The sequence below is a fragment of the Coenobita brevimanus genome, chromosome 39 (genome assembly GCF_032717465.1).
Source record: "Coenobita brevimanus isolate Jiangsu-jjx chromosome 39, ASM3271746v2, whole genome shotgun sequence".
NCBI classification, from domain to species: Eukaryota; Metazoa; Arthropoda; class Malacostraca; order Decapoda; family Coenobitidae; genus Coenobita; species Coenobita brevimanus.
The window spans coordinates 25,958,120-25,976,263 of record NC_136992.1 but is presented as its reverse complement, the minus strand read 5'-3'; the positions used below and the strand labels follow the sequence as shown (position 1 = coordinate 25,976,263).

Genomic DNA, 18,144 nt, shown 5'->3' with positions numbered 1-18,144 from the left:
GTGTGGTGAAATGCTGAAGCATGGGGGAGAGATAGTAGTAGAATGGATGTGGACGATGTGCAGATTGGCCTAGGAGGAAGGTAGAGTCCCGGAGGATTGGAAGTCAGGTATAATTATTCCCTTGTACAAAGGAAAAGGGGAAAAAGAAGTGTGTGGTAATCATAGGGGCATTTGTCTTCTTAGTATAATAGGAAAAGTGTATGGTAGGATACGTATTGACAGAGTTAGAGAAAGAACAGAGAAATTTAGTGGTGAGAACAGGGAGGCTTTAGGAAGGGAAGAGGTTGTGTAGATCAGATATTCATTCTTAGATCTTTTGTGGAAAAGTTTCTAGAGAAGGGAAAGAAGTTGTATGCGGCTTTCATGGGTTTGGAAAAAGCATATGACAGGGTGGATAGACAAGGACTGTGGAAAGTGTTAAGAATATATGGAGTAGATGGGAAGTTGTTGAATGCTGTGAAGAGTATGTACGATGGTGCGAAGGCTGCAGTGCGTGTGGATGGTGAACTAAGTGAATTTTTCTCCTTGAAAGTTGGGTTGAAACAGGGATGTGTCATGTCTCCATGGTTGTTCAATCTGTACATGGATGGGGTAATAAAAGAGGTACAAGGTAGGGTAGTGGATGTTGGAGTGGCCCTGGTGAGAGAGGGTAGTGTTTGGAAACTCCCTGTACTGTTGTTTGCAGATGATACTGTGTTGTTGAGTGAAGACGAAGGGGAGCTGCAAGGTTTGGTGGATGAGTTTGGGAGAGTGTGTAAGAAACGGAATCTAAAGGTGAATGTAGGGAAGAGTAAAGTGATGGTCTTTGAGAGAGGTGAAGTCAGTGAATGTACAGCGAGGTTGGATGATGAGGAATTGGAAAATGTGAGTACGTTTAAGTACTTGGGTAGTGTGATGAGTAAGGATGGAGGTTTGGAGGGTGAAGTGCTTGAAAGGGTACAGCAGGGAAGAAAGGTTGCTGGTTCTTTGAAAGCAGTGATAAGAATCAGGGAAGTGAGCATGGAAGTGAAAAAGTTACTACATGACAGTATTGTGATACCAACTCTAACGGACGGAAGTGAAGCTTGGACGTTGTTGGAAGGACATAAGTCAAGAGAGAGCGTGGAAATGAGTTATTTAAGAGGAGCCTGTGGAGTCACATGGAGAGACAGGCTGACGAATGAGGATACAAAGGAGCATTGTGGTGTGGATGTAGATGTGATAGGAAGCGTTATGAGGAACACACTGAGGTGGTTTGGCCATGTGGAGAGGATGGAGGGTGAAAGACTGATGAAGAGAGTGTATGTGAGTGAGGTGGAGGGGGGAAGAGGGAGGGGGAGGCCGAGGATGAGATTGAGGGATGGGGTGGAGAGGTATATGAGAGAGGGGGGTGTGAGTTGGGAGCAGGGCAGTGAAATGGCAGGGGACAGGGCGACTTGGAGGCGATTTGTTTGTGGCCACCCCAATCGGGATTGAGGCGTCTGGCAATAGATAGATAGATATCCTCCTTTACTTTAGCATTGAAATGACAAGTAATAAGTATTGTCTTTGCAATTTGGGAGGTGAAAATCCATCTCCAACACAAACTCCCAACAGGTCTGTACTGCCTCTATTCATGATTTTTTTCCAATTAAAGGTGTATTAAATGCACTGAATTGTTTTTTTGTCATAACTTATTTTTTTTATATATGCTCCTTTAATTTAGTGTTGAAAGGACAAGTAATAGGTATTGTCTTTGCAATTTTCGGGGGTTAAAATTCGGTAAGAGGAAAATTTGGTAGTTCAAACCAGGGTAGAGCCCCATATAATTTGACTGGTGAAGGGTTTACTGTATATATATATATATATATATATATATATATATATATATATATATATATATATATATATATATAACTGGTGCATTTCTTTTAATAAAATAATCATTACAATGGGGGTTAGGTGATCAATTTCCATATCTTGCAAAACGAGTTCTACAAGAAACATATGCAGGCTGTCAGGCAGGCTGATATCCATGACTGGCTGAAGTGCATGAGCAACCAGGCAGGTAAATCCACAGATGCTGTCCGGACAGTTCGCCGTCAAGTCAATTCGCCGTCACAACAATAACAAGACAGTTCGCCGTCAGAACAATTCACACCCTGGACAATTCCCCGTCATTCTATAAATATACTTATTGTTGATTAATTGATATTTTAATAACTAATTTTCAGAGGGATCTATCAAATTCTATGTTCATTCAATAGCGTAGGCTTTGGATATCATTTATAAGTTGCAGTTTTAGACAATAATTAACTTGTTTCTACCTCGCTGTAGTTGACTTTGAATTATATTCTAGCATCACCCATAGCTGTCTTCATTAATTTACATTGGTACTACAACGACCTGAGTGTATATTTTAAAACGACTTTAAAGAGGTACAAGTGTTCAGAAACTAGTGTACTGATATGTAAATAAACGACGGGACTCGTCATAGCGGGGAATCATCCATATTTTGACGGCGAATTGTCTGATAGCAAATTGTGCCTTTGCAATACGTGCATATTATTATTAACCCTGGACTTACTTTCCAAATTGGATTTACGTGCCTACAACTGCTGTTTTCAACACTGCGCGTTACTGGTGAGTTAAACAACCCATAACATCTCTTAATTTATCAATTACAGTTTGTGTCTTCAATAATACATTATTAAATAAAAAATTTGTGTAATATGTAATGTTAATATGTGCCATACTGTATTATGAATGAATGAAAAGTGATCCATTCGGTAAAATTTCAGTTTAAACATGAAATTAAGTGTCTTAGGGGTCCCACCCAAAAATCCGAAAAATCTGATAATCCGAATGATTCTCGGTCCACTGCCATTCGAATTAATGGACCTTACTGTATATATATATATATATATATATATATATATATATATATATATATATATATATATATATATATATATATATATATATATATATATATATACAGGTAACTCGCACGGAACACGATCTCACGGAACGCGGGCTGGGATACATATAAGACAACGTAAGATTAAAAAACCATTATGAAAACTACAAATTAACGCAGGAGAGGCCTTTGAAAGATCAAATTCTCGAACGTCACCGCAGTGCGCGGTTTGTTTTGATTACGTGACGATCTAGGCTGGAAATTATTCAGTGAGTGAGACATTCCCGAGTACAGTAGCACAGTATTTGTAAGTTAAATATTTACAGTACTGTACTGTTCTGGTAAGTTTATGTGCAACTTAAAGTACTATTAAATAACGTTAAAGCAAGAAATAAAGTCTTATAACCAGTTTACCTGATAGGCGTCAGAATATTACCTTTTTTATTTGTTCGTTTTTTCCACAGTGCTGTTCAGTATTTGTAAGTTAAATATTTACTGTTCTCGTATGTACTGTACTTGTAAGCACTTAAATAAAGTTAAATCATTAAATAAAACCTTGTAACCAGATAACCCGAATTATATGATTACCCATGATCGGCGTCGGAATATTGCCTTTTTTGTTTGTTCGTTAAACTCTTACTGTACTGCTTTTCTACAGTACTGTATTTATAAGTTAAATATTTACTGTTCTGGTATGTACTTGTAAGCAATTAAAGCATTAAATAAAGCCTTGTAACCAGTTAACCTGATATATATGATTACCCATGATCGGCGTCGGAATATTGCCTTTTTTTTTTTTTTGTTCGTTAAAGACTTATAATAAGAGAAAAATACATTTTTGTCTTGGTATCATTACCTATTTGCTCAGGTTTGCTGTAATGGTTTGCAACTTGTAGAAAACTGTGAAAACTTTCGGGAAGTGAACGAAAATCTGGGACATGACCTTGACTTCACCGTCTCATGTACAGTATCATCTGTCAGTTCACCACCGGCTATCGTGATGAGTGGTTGTATGATTTTTTCGCTCGTGGCCATGCCTAACCACACATAGTTACACCCATTATCTCGACCCAGACAGAAAATACAACCTTTTTCCTCCCTTGCAAAATACAAACAACCACCCTGTTTACGAGACAGCAATATATATTGCGAAAATAACAAGGTAAAATGATAAAGATGAACGTAAAATGATTGAGAAAGATGAACATGTTATGACGGAAGAAATACGTTTTCCCTGTCTGTAAACGTATTTATTTCTGCTTTGTATCTGTATTCGTAATAATTAGACTTATTGTTAGTTCTGAAACTGCATTACGATTCTATTTTTAGCCATTCTCGTGGTGTGGGAGCTGGAAGTTGTGACACAACTTCCTTATTGCTAATCGGACTGACCTTCCACTTTATTCTCCCGTGGCAGAGTCTAACCTTGGAGGACGTGCAGTTTTCTCATTTAGGACTGAAAATTCAACTCTTTCGCTCCCTTTTCCAAGCATGGGCATAACGATAACGTAAAAAAATAACTCGAAACTACCATAAAGATATATCAAAAAGGTGAAAATGTATTCATAACATTTTTTTTTTTCCAGCCATTCCTAACAGATTATGTACTGAAATCATTCGATATCACAGTACTGCATTTCTAAGTTAAATATGTACTGTTCTGGTATGTACTTGTAAGTTAAAGCACTGGTACCAGTTAACCTAATTTATTACCTATGATCGGCGTCGGAATGTTTCCTTGTGTTTACGTACAGTATTTGTGTGTTGAAGTTTTGCTCAGGAGTACTGTATTTGTGAGTTATAACATTAAATAAACCTTCTAACCACTTAAAGTGCTTTCTAGTGACAGATAACAGCAAAACAACACATTTGGGGGGTCTAGGGAGCAAAATACGGAGTAGTTTAAATATACGCGATTTCGCACCTAACACGGCACGGTAGGAACGAAACCCTTGTGTTCCGTGCGAGTTACCTGTATATATCTCCATCATCCAATCCTACATTGCCCCATGAGAAGCGTAGGAGCCAGGGGCTAGGCACTTGGTCCTGACATTTAAGATGAGAGCGACCAGCCTCACTCATCGCTGAGTGGCATTACATGAGCAATCAACCCCAACCATCCCTTGGATATAAACCTTCACCAGCTCAATCCGATTGGAATACAATAATTACCCACTAAACCACCAGGTGCCACAATTTGGTTATATGGTTACCACCCAGCATAGTAAATGGCTTCCTGGTGTACAGGAAACCATTTGGCTTGTCACTCAGTGTAGAGTCACCCACAGACAGAAGGAAGATTAACCCCTAATGCGCGGCCATCGACAGCTGACCCCCCCGGGTGGCGGCGTTCGATCGCGGTCTGAGTACCTGTAGGAAAATATTAGCCAAAAATCAGAGATTAACCCTAGAACATTATACTTGGTATGGCAGATAGTACATTCAGCTTTCTCCAGAGACAGGTGTTGAGCCTTCGTGGACTACCCATGGGCTTGTGGAGACTTGCAAAGTTGGGTAACAAAATCTTCACTTTCACACCTCCAGCAACCCGGTTTCTCATCTACCACAGCCTCATTCTGTCACAGTAAACTTTATACTACAACGTACAGGTAGTTTGGAATCTGTATTTGTACAATAAGCACTGAAAATAAGGCTAAAATCAACGAAGCATACGGCCGACATGCAGCGCGGCGGCGGTCTTCCCGTCACTCAACAAACATTTCCATTTTCACAGCTAAAAACACGTATACTACATTATTTTCAATCATATTACTTCCCAGAAGTTCACCGCAGCACGCTTTTTATTCTGCCTTACGCCCGTCACTTTATTCTCGTTCCCGTCGGCCGCTCGCACTGACTCGGAAGAGCTAGAACTCGCCATAATGTCATTTTGAAAGCCTGCGATAAACTGACGCTAAACAGGGACAATCCGTGCGAAAAAAAACTAGTGTTACAACTGGGGAAACAAGCGTTTCCTATTAGCGTAAACTGCTTGTGAGAGGAGAGTGCAGATTTACAGTTCTGAGCAGTCAGAGCGCTGCCATGTATCACAGCCAGGCTGGCCGGGCTGTGGTGGTGGGGGGAGGGGGGAAAAACGCGATACTTGGCAACAACGGAGGTCAGTAGTACAAAGGTAAAGTATGCTAATTGTAGCTAAAGGGTGGTGGTACTGATAGACAATACCAGCTGGAACATCCTTGCCTGCGTTTATTCAAAATTAACTCGAATCGCAAACGCGACGCTCCGCCGTTATGTCCTTTTCGGCAAGTGACGCCCCGCGTTTTAGGGGTTAAAGAATGAAGGAAAGAAAGACAGAAGAGGGAGTGTTAAGTTATCCGTAGGCAGAAGGACAAGGAAAGAATGAAGGAAAGGAAGACAGAAGAGGATGGAAGGAAAGAAGGATGGAGGAGAGGAAAGGGCAGACACCCAACAACAGCACTACATTGAGTGAGTGGATGGTAAGCGCCCCCACCTACCACAAATATATATATATATATATATCCCTACGTGTCAAGTGGGGTTGGTGGAGGATTAGTGCCCCTCCCTGTAAAACAATTAACTCTAAGCCTTTGGCCACCCCGTTTGGGATACATGGCGTCTGGCAATGATGATGATATATACAGTAATTCCTCTAATATCCAAATGCCCAATATCCAAACATCCCCACTAACTGGACATAATCGTCCCGGGATCCAATATTCCCAAAATGGGCCAAAAACCGCAAAAAATTAGAAAAAAATCTGACTTTTTTCCCTCAAGTAATTTTAAATTGCCACCTGGCGCCGAACAGCTGTTACACCATGGTCCCTTCACCCCTTCCTTCCTCCCCCTCCCCTGTCAGGGTTGCCATTTGGTATTTTTCATTACCAAGTGTGGGCCAATTTGGTAATGAATCAGAATAATGCATTACCAAATGGATTTTTCACATGTATGAGGATACACAGGATGGAGATGGTGGATTGTTTGTTCTCTCTGATTAATCTGCTACCCTACATGGTGTGAAAATAATCAACATGGTGTTAATTATAAGGAGAGTGATTACATGTATTTCCACTTGTATATATAATTAGTGAAGAATAAATGCTAGCTTTACGAATTTGGTAATGAAAACTTAAATTTGGTAATGAAAGTTGAGGAGATTGGTAATGTGGCTGTTGCGATCTGGCAACTCTGTTACCCCGCCATCATCAACAGTCACAGCCAAACTCCGATCGAGAGCAGATGCTTATAGCAGTGCAAGCCACAAGTGCTTGTTTTTTGTGAATAAACAGTGAATAAACTGCAATACCTTGCCACTAGAACACACGGGAATTTACAGTGTTGTGCAGTGTTAAGAAATTAGAATTTAGAGTCCAGAGGATTAACTGTGGACTGCAAACTGGCGGTTCAAACCAGTCCAGGAGCCAGGGACTTGTAAGTACCCAGAATGTTTAATATTGTATAAACTCACCTCTAAAACCTCATTTTATGGTTCTTTTCCATTTATTTCAGTCTTTTATGTCCCTTATTGGTGTGATTTGGGTCTTAAATAGGTGCAATGCATGTCCAGAGGGAGTTGTATAGGTGTTTTTCTAAGTTAGGGTCCATAAGTACAAGTCCAGGAGGCTGGGGCTCAATATCCGGACAGGATCACTATCCGGACATGCCTTTGGCTCTATTACGTCGGATATTGGAGGGATTACTGTATATATATATATATATATATATATATATATATATATATATATATATACACAGTATATACACACACACACACAGAGGGATTCAATCTAGGCGGACGTGTGACACCAGCGCTCCGTACCAAATCATCACGGCCAGTGGCATTACCTAAATAGTATCTTTGTATGAGTCAGTCTCAGTACCAGGTTAGACTAAATGATTGTTCATTATTAAAAGGAAAAAAATAATAAGTTTAAACAAGACTTGTAAAAACAGGAAATAGAACCAAGACGAAAGAATACGCTGAGTCATCTCTGAGGTTTGTTTAGACTACAACAACACGGAGATTGTAAGTACATGCTTTGCACTTTAAGTATTGCAAAATGGATACATACTTCAGTAAAACAAATTTGGAAAAGAAAAGGGATAAAGGTAAAAAGCAAAATGATGATTTCTACCAAGAATTGGTTGAAGTAGAGACCCACAATAGACTGGTTGAACGTGTAAACAAACTAGAAATGGCTTTCAAAAATGAAATTGATGAAATAAAGAAGCAGATGCACTTGCAAAAGGAAGAAATAGAAAAACTAGGAAGGGAGGCCAATATGAAAGACACAACCATCAGTGAACTAACAGTGGAATTGAGTACACTTAGGAAGAACATGAGTGAAATGGCAAGTACAGTAGTCAGTCACGAGAGTGTTATGGAAGAGTTCAAAAATGACACAGAGACAATTAGGCAAGTTAGCAGTCTTATTGACCAGAGCAGTGATATTGAGGAGAAGATAACACAAGTGAATGAAGCTGTGCAAAGCTACAAAAATGATGTAGAAACCACGTATGCTGAAATGGTGAAAGTAAAGAAAGACTTAGAAACAAGGGTGGAGGAAAAAAGCATTAAAAAGGAGGTGAAAAGAATAATCCAAAACAATCCAAAGTTAGTCAGAGATTCAGTAGAGATAAACAAATCAATAGTAATCACTGGTATAAAAGAGGAAGAAGTTAAAAACAAGATCACAAGAGACAAAAAGGAGATGGCAAATGTAATGAGCTTACTGAAAGAAGTATCAGAGGAAATCTGTAGTAAAGACATAGAGGAACACAAAAGGTTAGGGAAATACAAGAAAAGCAAGACAAGACCTCTAAAGGTGACTTTCCAGAGTGTAAACACTGTGGAAGAGATACTAAAAAATGCAAAGAATCTTAAGGAAAAAGAGGAGTTCAAAAATGTATGGATAAAAAGATGCCTAACACAAGAGGAACTGGAATTACTGAAAGAGAAAAGGGAGGAAGCAAAAACAAAAAATGAGGGAAGATCAGAAGAGGAGAAGAAGAAATTTTTTTACAAAGTACAGTAATAGGATTGCAGGTGCGAAAGTGGTACACAAACAGGATGGAAGAAAAAGGAGGAAGGTAGTAGAACCATGTCATGACAAGTATATAAACAAGATGATAAAGTTGATGTACTCAAATGTGGATGGAATGGTATCTAAATTACTAGAGATGAATGATTATGTCAGAGAAAATGAACCACAAATAATATGCCTAACTGAAACAAAATTAATACCAAGGATATCAAATGACATACTAAACTTAGAGGAATACAATATATGGAGAAGAGACAGATATTTAAAAAAAGGAGGAGGAATTATAATATTAACTAAGAGAAATCTAAAAGTCAAGGAAATAAAACTAGATATACCATCACAAGTAGAACTGATTGCAGTAGAGATCGACACATCTTAAAGTAAAGTAATTGTAGCCAATTTGTACATGCCACCCAGATCAAACACATGGGAAAGAGACGAATATGAGGACCTGGCAGAGAGTACAATTCAGAGTGTAAGATCATTGCTAGATAAAATGGAAGAGAAATCGGAAAGAATTATACTAACTGGGGACTTCAATACAAATATAAATTGGAATACTCTAGATATAAATAGCCAAGAAAGCTGTTGGGACCAAAAGCTCCTGGATCTCGTACAAGAGTTTTTCTTAACGCAACATGTGTGGGAAACCACCAGAAAAAGAGGACGATGTACCTTCAGTGCTAGATCTAATATTTACAAAGCAAGAAAATGATACTGACAGTTTAATATATCACCCTCCACTCGGCAAAAGCGATCATGCAGTACTAAATTATAACTTCAGGATAGCATATGACATAGTAAACAGCAATGATAGTTACAAAAAGAGCCTAAACTATAAAAAGGGAAATTATCAAGACCTAAAGAAGTATTTCTTAGAAGTTGATTGGGAAAATGAGCTTAGAGGACAAGATTTAAATGCTGTGTATAAAAAATTTTGTGAATTTTATGAAATAGGAGTCCAGAAGTACATCCCACAGCACAAAGAAGCAGATAAGAAAATACAGAAATGGTTCAATACAGAATGTAAAAAATCAAAAGAAAGAAGAGATTTGTTGTGGAATAGATACAGAAGACACAATAGTGAAAGGGCGTATAATAATTACAAACAGGCAAGAAACGACTATACAAGAATAAGGAGGGAAGCCCAAAAACAGTTTGAGGAGGATATAATAAATAAAAGTAGTGATCAACCAAAGCTGTTTTACAGCTATATCAGAAGCAAAACTAAAGTAAATGATATAATACAATCCATTACGGATGAGGGAATCACTTATACACAAGAGAAAGATATTTGTGAAGCACTAAATAAGAATTTCCAATTAGCTTTTACAGAAGAAAAAAATTTTGAGAGGGACTATGTGGAACACGCATGTCCACACATACTACCAGATATACAAATAGCAGAAAAAGTAATACAGGAGGAGTTGAGTAGATTAGACAGAGGAAAAGCAAGTGGTCCTGATGAAATTTCATGTTGGGTATTACGAGAATGTGCAAAGGAGTTATGTAAACCATTATTTTTAATTTTCAAGAAATCCTTGAGTCAAGGTAAACTACCTGATATTTGGAAAAAAGCAAATATTGTCCCCTTATTCAAAAAAGGAAATAGACAAAATCCACTCAACTACCGACCAGTATCACTGACCAGTGTTGTAAGCAAGGTATTAGAAAAACTTATAAGAAAAGCTTGGGTAAATCATCTAGAAGAACACAGTATGATAACAGAAAGACAGTTTGGTTTCAGAAAAGGAAAATCATGTGTTACTAATCTGTTGAGCTACTATGACAGAGTAACAAACACAATACAGGAAAGGGAAGGATGGGTGGACAGTATCTATTTAGATTTCAAGAAAGCTTTTGACACAGTACCACACCAAAGACTTTTATGGAAACTGTACCATCAAGGAGGAATTCGAGGCAAACTGTTTTGTTGGATGCAAGACTTTCTCATAAAAAGAGAAATGAGGACAGTACTAAAAAGAGGAAACTACTTATCATGGAAAGAAGTGACTAGTGGAGTACCACAGGGTTCAGTGCAGGCACCAATCATGTTTTTAGTGTATAAAAATGATATAACAGTAACACTGGAAATGAGAGCTATCTGAATATATTTGCAGTTGATGCAAAAATACAAAGGAGAATTACTAACACAGACTCTTGTAAAGAGCTACAAGAAGAATTAAATAAACTTCATGAATGGAGTAGTACACGGCAAATGGAATTCAATGTGGACAAGTGTCATGTAATCAAGTTTGGTAAAAGTGGAAAAAGACCTGATTGGGATTATAAGTTAGGAAATAAAACCCTATATACATCAGAAAGAGAGAAAGACCTAGGTGTGATTATCAATAACAGACTATCTCCGGCTGACCACATCAGCGAGAAGGTACGGAACATGTATACACTGCTTGCAAATATGAGAATAGCATTCACATACATAAATGAAGACATGCTAAGAAGGATAATAACATCATTCATTAGACCAACCCTGGAATATGCAGCAGTAGTCTGGAGTCCTCATCTCAAAAAGCACATAGACAAGATTGAAAAAGTTCAAAGGGCCGCTACAAGATGGATACCAAGCTTAAGGGACCTAAGCTACGAAGAAAGACTAAATAAACTGAATCTACCAACACTACAGGAGAGAAGGAAAAGAGGTGACATGATAGTGCTAAATAAATGCATATCAGGAAAGGAGAAAATAGACATAAATGATTACTTAACATATGGAGAAGCATCAGCAAGAGGACACTGCAAAAAATTGCATAAGAAGAGAGGTGATAAAGACGTAAGGAAATTCAGTTTCCCAAACAGAGCAATTGATCAATGGAATGCACTACCGAATGAAATAGTGTGTGCCAAAACAATTCACAAATTTAAGGATATGTACGATAAATATGGTTTAAGACACAGGACAGTACGAGCTTGACTCATTCCTGTAAAGATGCAATTAGGTAAGAACACACACACACACACACACACACACACACACACACACACACACACACACACACACATACAGTACATCCCCACAGTATGTGAGTTCCGAGTACGCGATCCCCCTTGTACGCGAGGACCTATTTTTTATTTTTATTTTAGTGTATTTTTTATTAGTACGCGAATTGAACTCCTTATAAGCGAGACAGGCAGAGAAGAATGGACCAAATCCGGGGTTACCCCGAGTACGCGACATTGTCCCCTCAAGAAGCGATAACGGGTAAGGGTGAGCAGCCATATTCTTGTTGGTTTAGTTAAGCCATATCCTTGTTGATTTACCTAGTAAAGCCATAATCTTGTTGGTTTACTTTATCTTAGGTAATATGTCTTAGATGGTTTCCCTGTATTGTACAATACTTAGGTCTGAAAGGCATCTCAAGAGTTGCCCATGAAGGGGGGTGCCTCCCATATGTAATTTTTCCCATGAGTTTATGTATTCACAGTACGTGAATTCCTAGTATGCGACGTCCTCTGCCGCCCATATAGGCACGTACTAGGGGGATGTACTGTATAAATATATATATATACATACAGTATGTATAGTGTGTATACACCATATCTGTATACAGTAAGTCTTCCAATCCAACCACCAATAGTCCAAATATCCCAATACTCCTAATTTTTCACGGTGAAATCTTTTGAATTTTTCTGGGCTTTATCTAAGGATTTATCTGGCTTGGGCTTGCCCTTGGGCTTGGATGTACCTGCCTGCAACTATTCATCTACACTTCTATACATTTCCAGTGAATAAAACAATTACCCATGTCATTTTAAGTTTTTATTTAATGATCATGTACACTCTCTCTAAAAAGTATTGGCACCATTGGTTACGATGGTTGTGAAAATGAGCAACCTCCGCAGACACACATGAGTCTATAAATGTGGTGCCTTAAAACATATACCACCCAGTAAGTGAATCTTTTTGCAGTTTTGAGTTCAAATAATTACCAAAGATAATATTTGCACGTATAATTACAGGATGCCCAATTTATCACAATTCTTCATCCATGTTTCAGAATGATACATGCTGTAAGAGTGCCGATACTTTTTTGGGAGGGTGTACATATTTCTAATAGTTTCAAAGGTCCCTCCCAATAGTCTGAAAAAAACACTAGTCCAAAAGGCCTTCAGTCCCAGCAATTCGGAGTACAGGACTTTTACTGTATATCTATCTATTGCTAGACACCTTAATCCCGTAAGGGGTGGCCACAAACAAATCGCCTCCATGTCACCCTGTCTCCTGCTATTTCACTGCCTGCTCCCAGCTCACACCCTCATATCTCATATACGTCTCCACTCCTTCCCTTCATCTCATCCTTGGCCTCCCCCTCCCTCTCCCCCCCTCCACCTCACTCACATACATTCTCCTCATCAGTTTCTCGCTCTCCATCCTTTCCATATGGTCAAACTACCTCAGTGTGTTTCTCTTAACGCTTCCTATCACATCCACACCACAATGCTCCTTCACTTTCTCATTTGTCAATCTGTCTCTCTATGTGACGCCACATGCACTTCTCAAATAACTCATTTCCACTGCCCTCATTCTTGACTTGTGTCCCTCCATCAAGGTCCAAGCGTCACTTCCTTATGCTAGACCTGGTATCACAGTACTGTCATGCAGTAACTTCACTTTCATGCTCACTTCCCTGTTTCTTATCACTGCTTTTAAAGAGCCAGCAACCTTTCTTCCTTGTTATACCCTTTCAAGTAGTTCACCCTCTAAACTTCCATCCTTACCCATCACACTTCCCAAGTACATAAACACATTCACATTTTCCATTTCCTCCTTATCGAGCCTCACTGTACATTTAGTGACTTCATTTATCTCAAAAACCATAACTTTACTCTTCCTTTTCTCACACACTCTCTCAGACTCATTCACCAAGCCTTGCAGCTCCCCTTCATCTTCACTTAACAACAAAGTATCATCTGCAAACAACTGTACAGGGAGTTTCCACACACTGCCCTCTTTCATTAGGACTCCAACATCCACTGCCCTACCTTGTATCTCATTTATAACCATATCCGTATACAGATTGAACAACCATGGAGACTTAACACATCTCTGTTTCAATCCAACCTTCAAACAGAAAAATTCACTCAGTTCACTATCGACATGCACTGCAGCCTTAACACCCTCATACATACTCTTTGCGGCCTTCAACAACATCCCATTTGCTATTCTTAATACTTTCCTCAATCCTCGCCTATCCTCTCTGTTATGTGTTTTCTCCAAATCCATGAAGGCCGCATACGTCTTTCCCTACTCTAGACACTTTTCCACTAAATATCTAAGAATGAATATCTGATCTACACAACCTCTTCCCTTCCTAAAACCTCCCTGTTCTTCTCCAACTAACTCTCTGTTATTTCCCTAACTCTGTCAATAAGTATCCTACCATACACTTTTCCAGTTACACTGAGAAGACAGATACTCCAGTGATTATCACACACTTCTTTTTCCCCCTTTCCTTTGTACAGGGGAATAATTTATACCTGAATTCCAATCCTCATGGACTTTACCTTCCTCCCAGGCCAATCTGTACATCTTCCACATCCATTCTACTACTATCTCTTCCTCATGCTTCGGCATTTCACCACACACGCCATCAATTCCTGGGGCTTTCCCCATGTTGAGTTTCTTCAGTGCACTCCACTACTTCCATCCTACTGATTTCCTCCTCTCTTCTCACATCCTTCCCTCTCACAGCCGTTCCCCAACCACTTATACTCGCATTACTTTCATTCTGCATAAACAGTAATTCCATAAAGTGTTCTCTCCATCTGCTCACTTTTTCTCCCTTCTCCGCCAATAATCTACCATTTTTATCTTTCACTCCCCAGCTAACTTCTTTGGCACCCTGTCTACCTCTCTTTACCTCTTTCCAGAACATTTTCTTATATTCCCTCCCCTTTACATTCAAATTCCTTCCAAATTCCTCATTCACACTCTTACTCTGACTAATCTTTTCACCTTTCTCTTCCTCAGTGCATATGACTCTGTCTTCTGTCCCTGACCTTCCTTCACACCCCTGTTTTTCATCCACTCACTATATGCTTTCTTCTTTTGTGTCACAGCCTGTCTCACCTCTTCATTCCATTATGCTGTTTCATGCACCCCCTTTCATCTTCTCTTCACCCCACACACCACCTCACATGCTGCACAAATTTCTTCTGTGAATATCTTGCACACCTTCCACATCCTCCTGCTTCAAATCATATTTACCTAACCACTCATCCACTTCTTTCTTATGTTCTGTCTTTCTTCGATCCTTCCACCCTTCCTGTAAGAACTGCTTCCTCTTGTCCTTCCTTTCTTCTATTACTCCACTTCATTTCAACCTTGACTTTCACCACCACCAAGTAATGATGATGATAATAATAATAATAGTAGTGAAGTTAGTAGGGGTGTGAAAGATAAAATAGTAGATTAATAGTGGAGAAGGGAGAAAAAGTGAGCAGATGGAGAGAACACTTTAAGGAATTGTTGAACATAGAGAATGGAAGTAATGCGAGTATAAGTGGCTGGGGAATGGATGGGAGAAGGAGAGAGGTGAGAAGACAGGAAGGAATCAGTAGGATAGAAGTTGTGGAAGCAATGAAGAAAGTCAAATTGGGGAAATCCCCAGGAATTAATGGAGTGTGTGGTGAAATGCTGAAACATAGGGGAGAGATAGTAGTAGAATGGATGTGGATGATGTGCAGCTTGGCCTGGGAGGAAGGTCGAGTCCCAGAGATAGTAGTAGAATGGATGTGGATGATGTGCAGATTGGCCTGGGAGGAAGGTAGAGTCCCAGAGGATTGGAAGTCAGGTATAATTATTCCCTTGTACAAAGGAAAAGGGGAAAAAGAAGTGTGTGGTAATCATAGGGGCATTTGTCTTCTTAGTGTAATAGGAAAAGAATTTGGTAGGATACTTATTGACAGAGTTAAGGAGATAACAGAGGAATTAGGTGGAGAAGGACAGGGAGGCTTTAGGAGAGGAAGAGGTTGTGTAGAACTTTAGTGGAAAAGTTTCTAGAGAAGGGAAATAAGTTGTATGCGACCTTCATGGATTTGGAGAAAGCATATGACAGGGTGGATAGACAAAGATTGTGGAAAGTATTAAGAATATATGGAGTAGATGGGAAGTTGTTGAATGCTGTGAAGAGTATGTATAATGGTGCTAAGGCTGCAGTGCATGTGGATGGTGAACTGAGTGAATTTTTCTCTTTGAAGGTTGGGTTGAAAAAGGGATGTGTCATGTCTACATGGTTGTTCAGTCTGTACATGGATGGGGTAATAAAAGAGGTACAAGGTAGGGTAGTGAATGTTGGAGTGGCCCTGGTGAGAAAGGGTATAAATAAAAAAAATAATAATTTGGTTTTACGCCAGGTATCCCCGTAGGGCTAAGGCGTTGCCTCTGGGTAGAGGACTTTTGGACTGGAGCATGTAGCATTTTATGACCAGATGCCCTTCCTGATGTCTACCAATGACCCTCGGGTGGATTCGATCCTCCGACCCTTTGGCCAGAGTGAAACGCTCTAACCCACTGAGCCACGGAAACTCCCTGTACTGTTGTCTGCAGATGATACTGTTGTTAAGTGAAGACGAAGGGGAGCTGCGAGGCTTGGTGGATGAGTTTGGGAGTGTGTGTAAGAAACGGAATCTAAAGGTGAATGTAGAGAAGAGTAAAGTGATGGTCTTTGAGAGAGATGAATTCCGTGAATGTACAGTGAGGTTGGATGGTGAGGAAATGGAAAATGTGAGTATGTTTAAGTACTTGGGTAGTGTGATGAGTAAGGATGGAAGTTTGGAAGGTGAAGTGCTTGAAAATGTACAACAAAGAAGAAAGGTTGCTGGTTCCTTGAAAGCAGTGATAAGAAACAGGGGAGTGAGCATGGAAGTGAAAAAGTTACTGCATGACTGTATTGTGATACCAATTTTAATATATGGAAGTGAAGCTTGGACATTTTTAGGAGGACACAAGTCAAGAGTGAGAGCAGTGGAAATGAGTTATTTAAGAGGAACCTATGGAGTCACATGGAGAGACAGGCTGACAAATGAGGATATAAAGGAGCATTGTGGGGTGGATGTGGATGTGATAGGAAGCGTTAGGAGGAATACACTAAGGTGGTTTGGCCATGTTGAGAGGATGGAGGATGAAAGACTGACGAAGAGAGTGTACGTGAGTGAGATGGAGGGGGGAGAGGGAGGGGGAGGCCAAGGATGAGATGGAGGGATGGAGTGGAAAGGTATATGAAAGAGGGGTGTGTGAGCTGGGAGCAGGGCAGTGAAATGGCGAGGGACAGGGCGACATGGAGGTGATTTGTTTGTGGCCACCCCATACGGGATTAAGGCGTCAGGCAATAGATAGATAGATAATAATAATAATAATAATGATAATAATAACAACAACAACAATAATCCCTATGCTTTCCTTGCAGAGTGATGCAGAGTACCTTGAGTATCACTTAACGACAGTGAGAGATATTGAACTGCTGACTGGGCTTCACTTCTTCCACTCCCTCCCACCCTCCACGTCACTGCCCATCCACGCACACCAGCCCCTCCACATCTGGTCACTCCCAGAGCCTCCATCTACTCCCCCTCTCCACTCAACATAGTTCTTATTAGTTCAACGTCTCCCTGCTGTACTCCACTTAGGCATCCTCTTCTCCATCCTTCCTTTATGCTCTCATCCTATCCACCTAAGCATACTCCTTTCCATTCCATTTGGAACTCTTCTCTCTGACTCCACTCAACCCTCATCTGTACTTCTCCACTTAGATATACTGAAATCCATTTCATCTACAGTAGTGCTGTTCACCCTAGCCTTACTGCTCATCACTTCATCTGACTATACTCTGCTCCATTCGTTTCCACCATGTTATACTTTTCTCCCCTTCACCTAGCCTCCCTCCCTCCTCCACTTAGGCATCCCCTTCCTCATTCTTCTTAGCTATAATTTTCCTCACGCCACCCAGCTGTATTATTTTACATTCCAATGAGCCTTATTATCTACTACTCGATGTAAGTATCCTCATCTCCATTCCACACAGGAATATTCTCATCCTCTCCACCTTATTATACTCTTCCCAGTACATATATTTCTACTTTCCTCCACTCCACCCATCCCTCCTCTCTTCTCCTTTTAGGTATACTCTTCCTAGCTCAGTTTTTCCTACTTCACAAAGCTTTATTTTTTTCCAGTCTAATAACCCCTTTGTCTTCCCTACTCCACCTAGTATGTGTCTCTGC

At 39.8% G+C, this 18,144-nt stretch overlaps 1 protein-coding gene across 1 annotated transcript in view; it reads left to right on the top strand.

Annotated features, from left to right (window-relative positions):
* LOC145396824 (uncharacterized) overlaps positions 1-17,578 on the top strand; it is a 143,278-nt gene extending 125,700 nt beyond the window's left edge. The window contains exon 18 of the mRNA XM_080270109.1: positions 17,331-17,578. Coding sequence (XP_080126235.1) covers positions 17,331-17,510 — 180 coding nt within the window. The 3' untranslated portion in view covers positions 17,511-17,578. The remainder of the gene's footprint in view (positions 1-17,330) is intronic.
* The last annotated feature ends 566 nt before the right edge of the window (positions 17,579-18,144 follow it).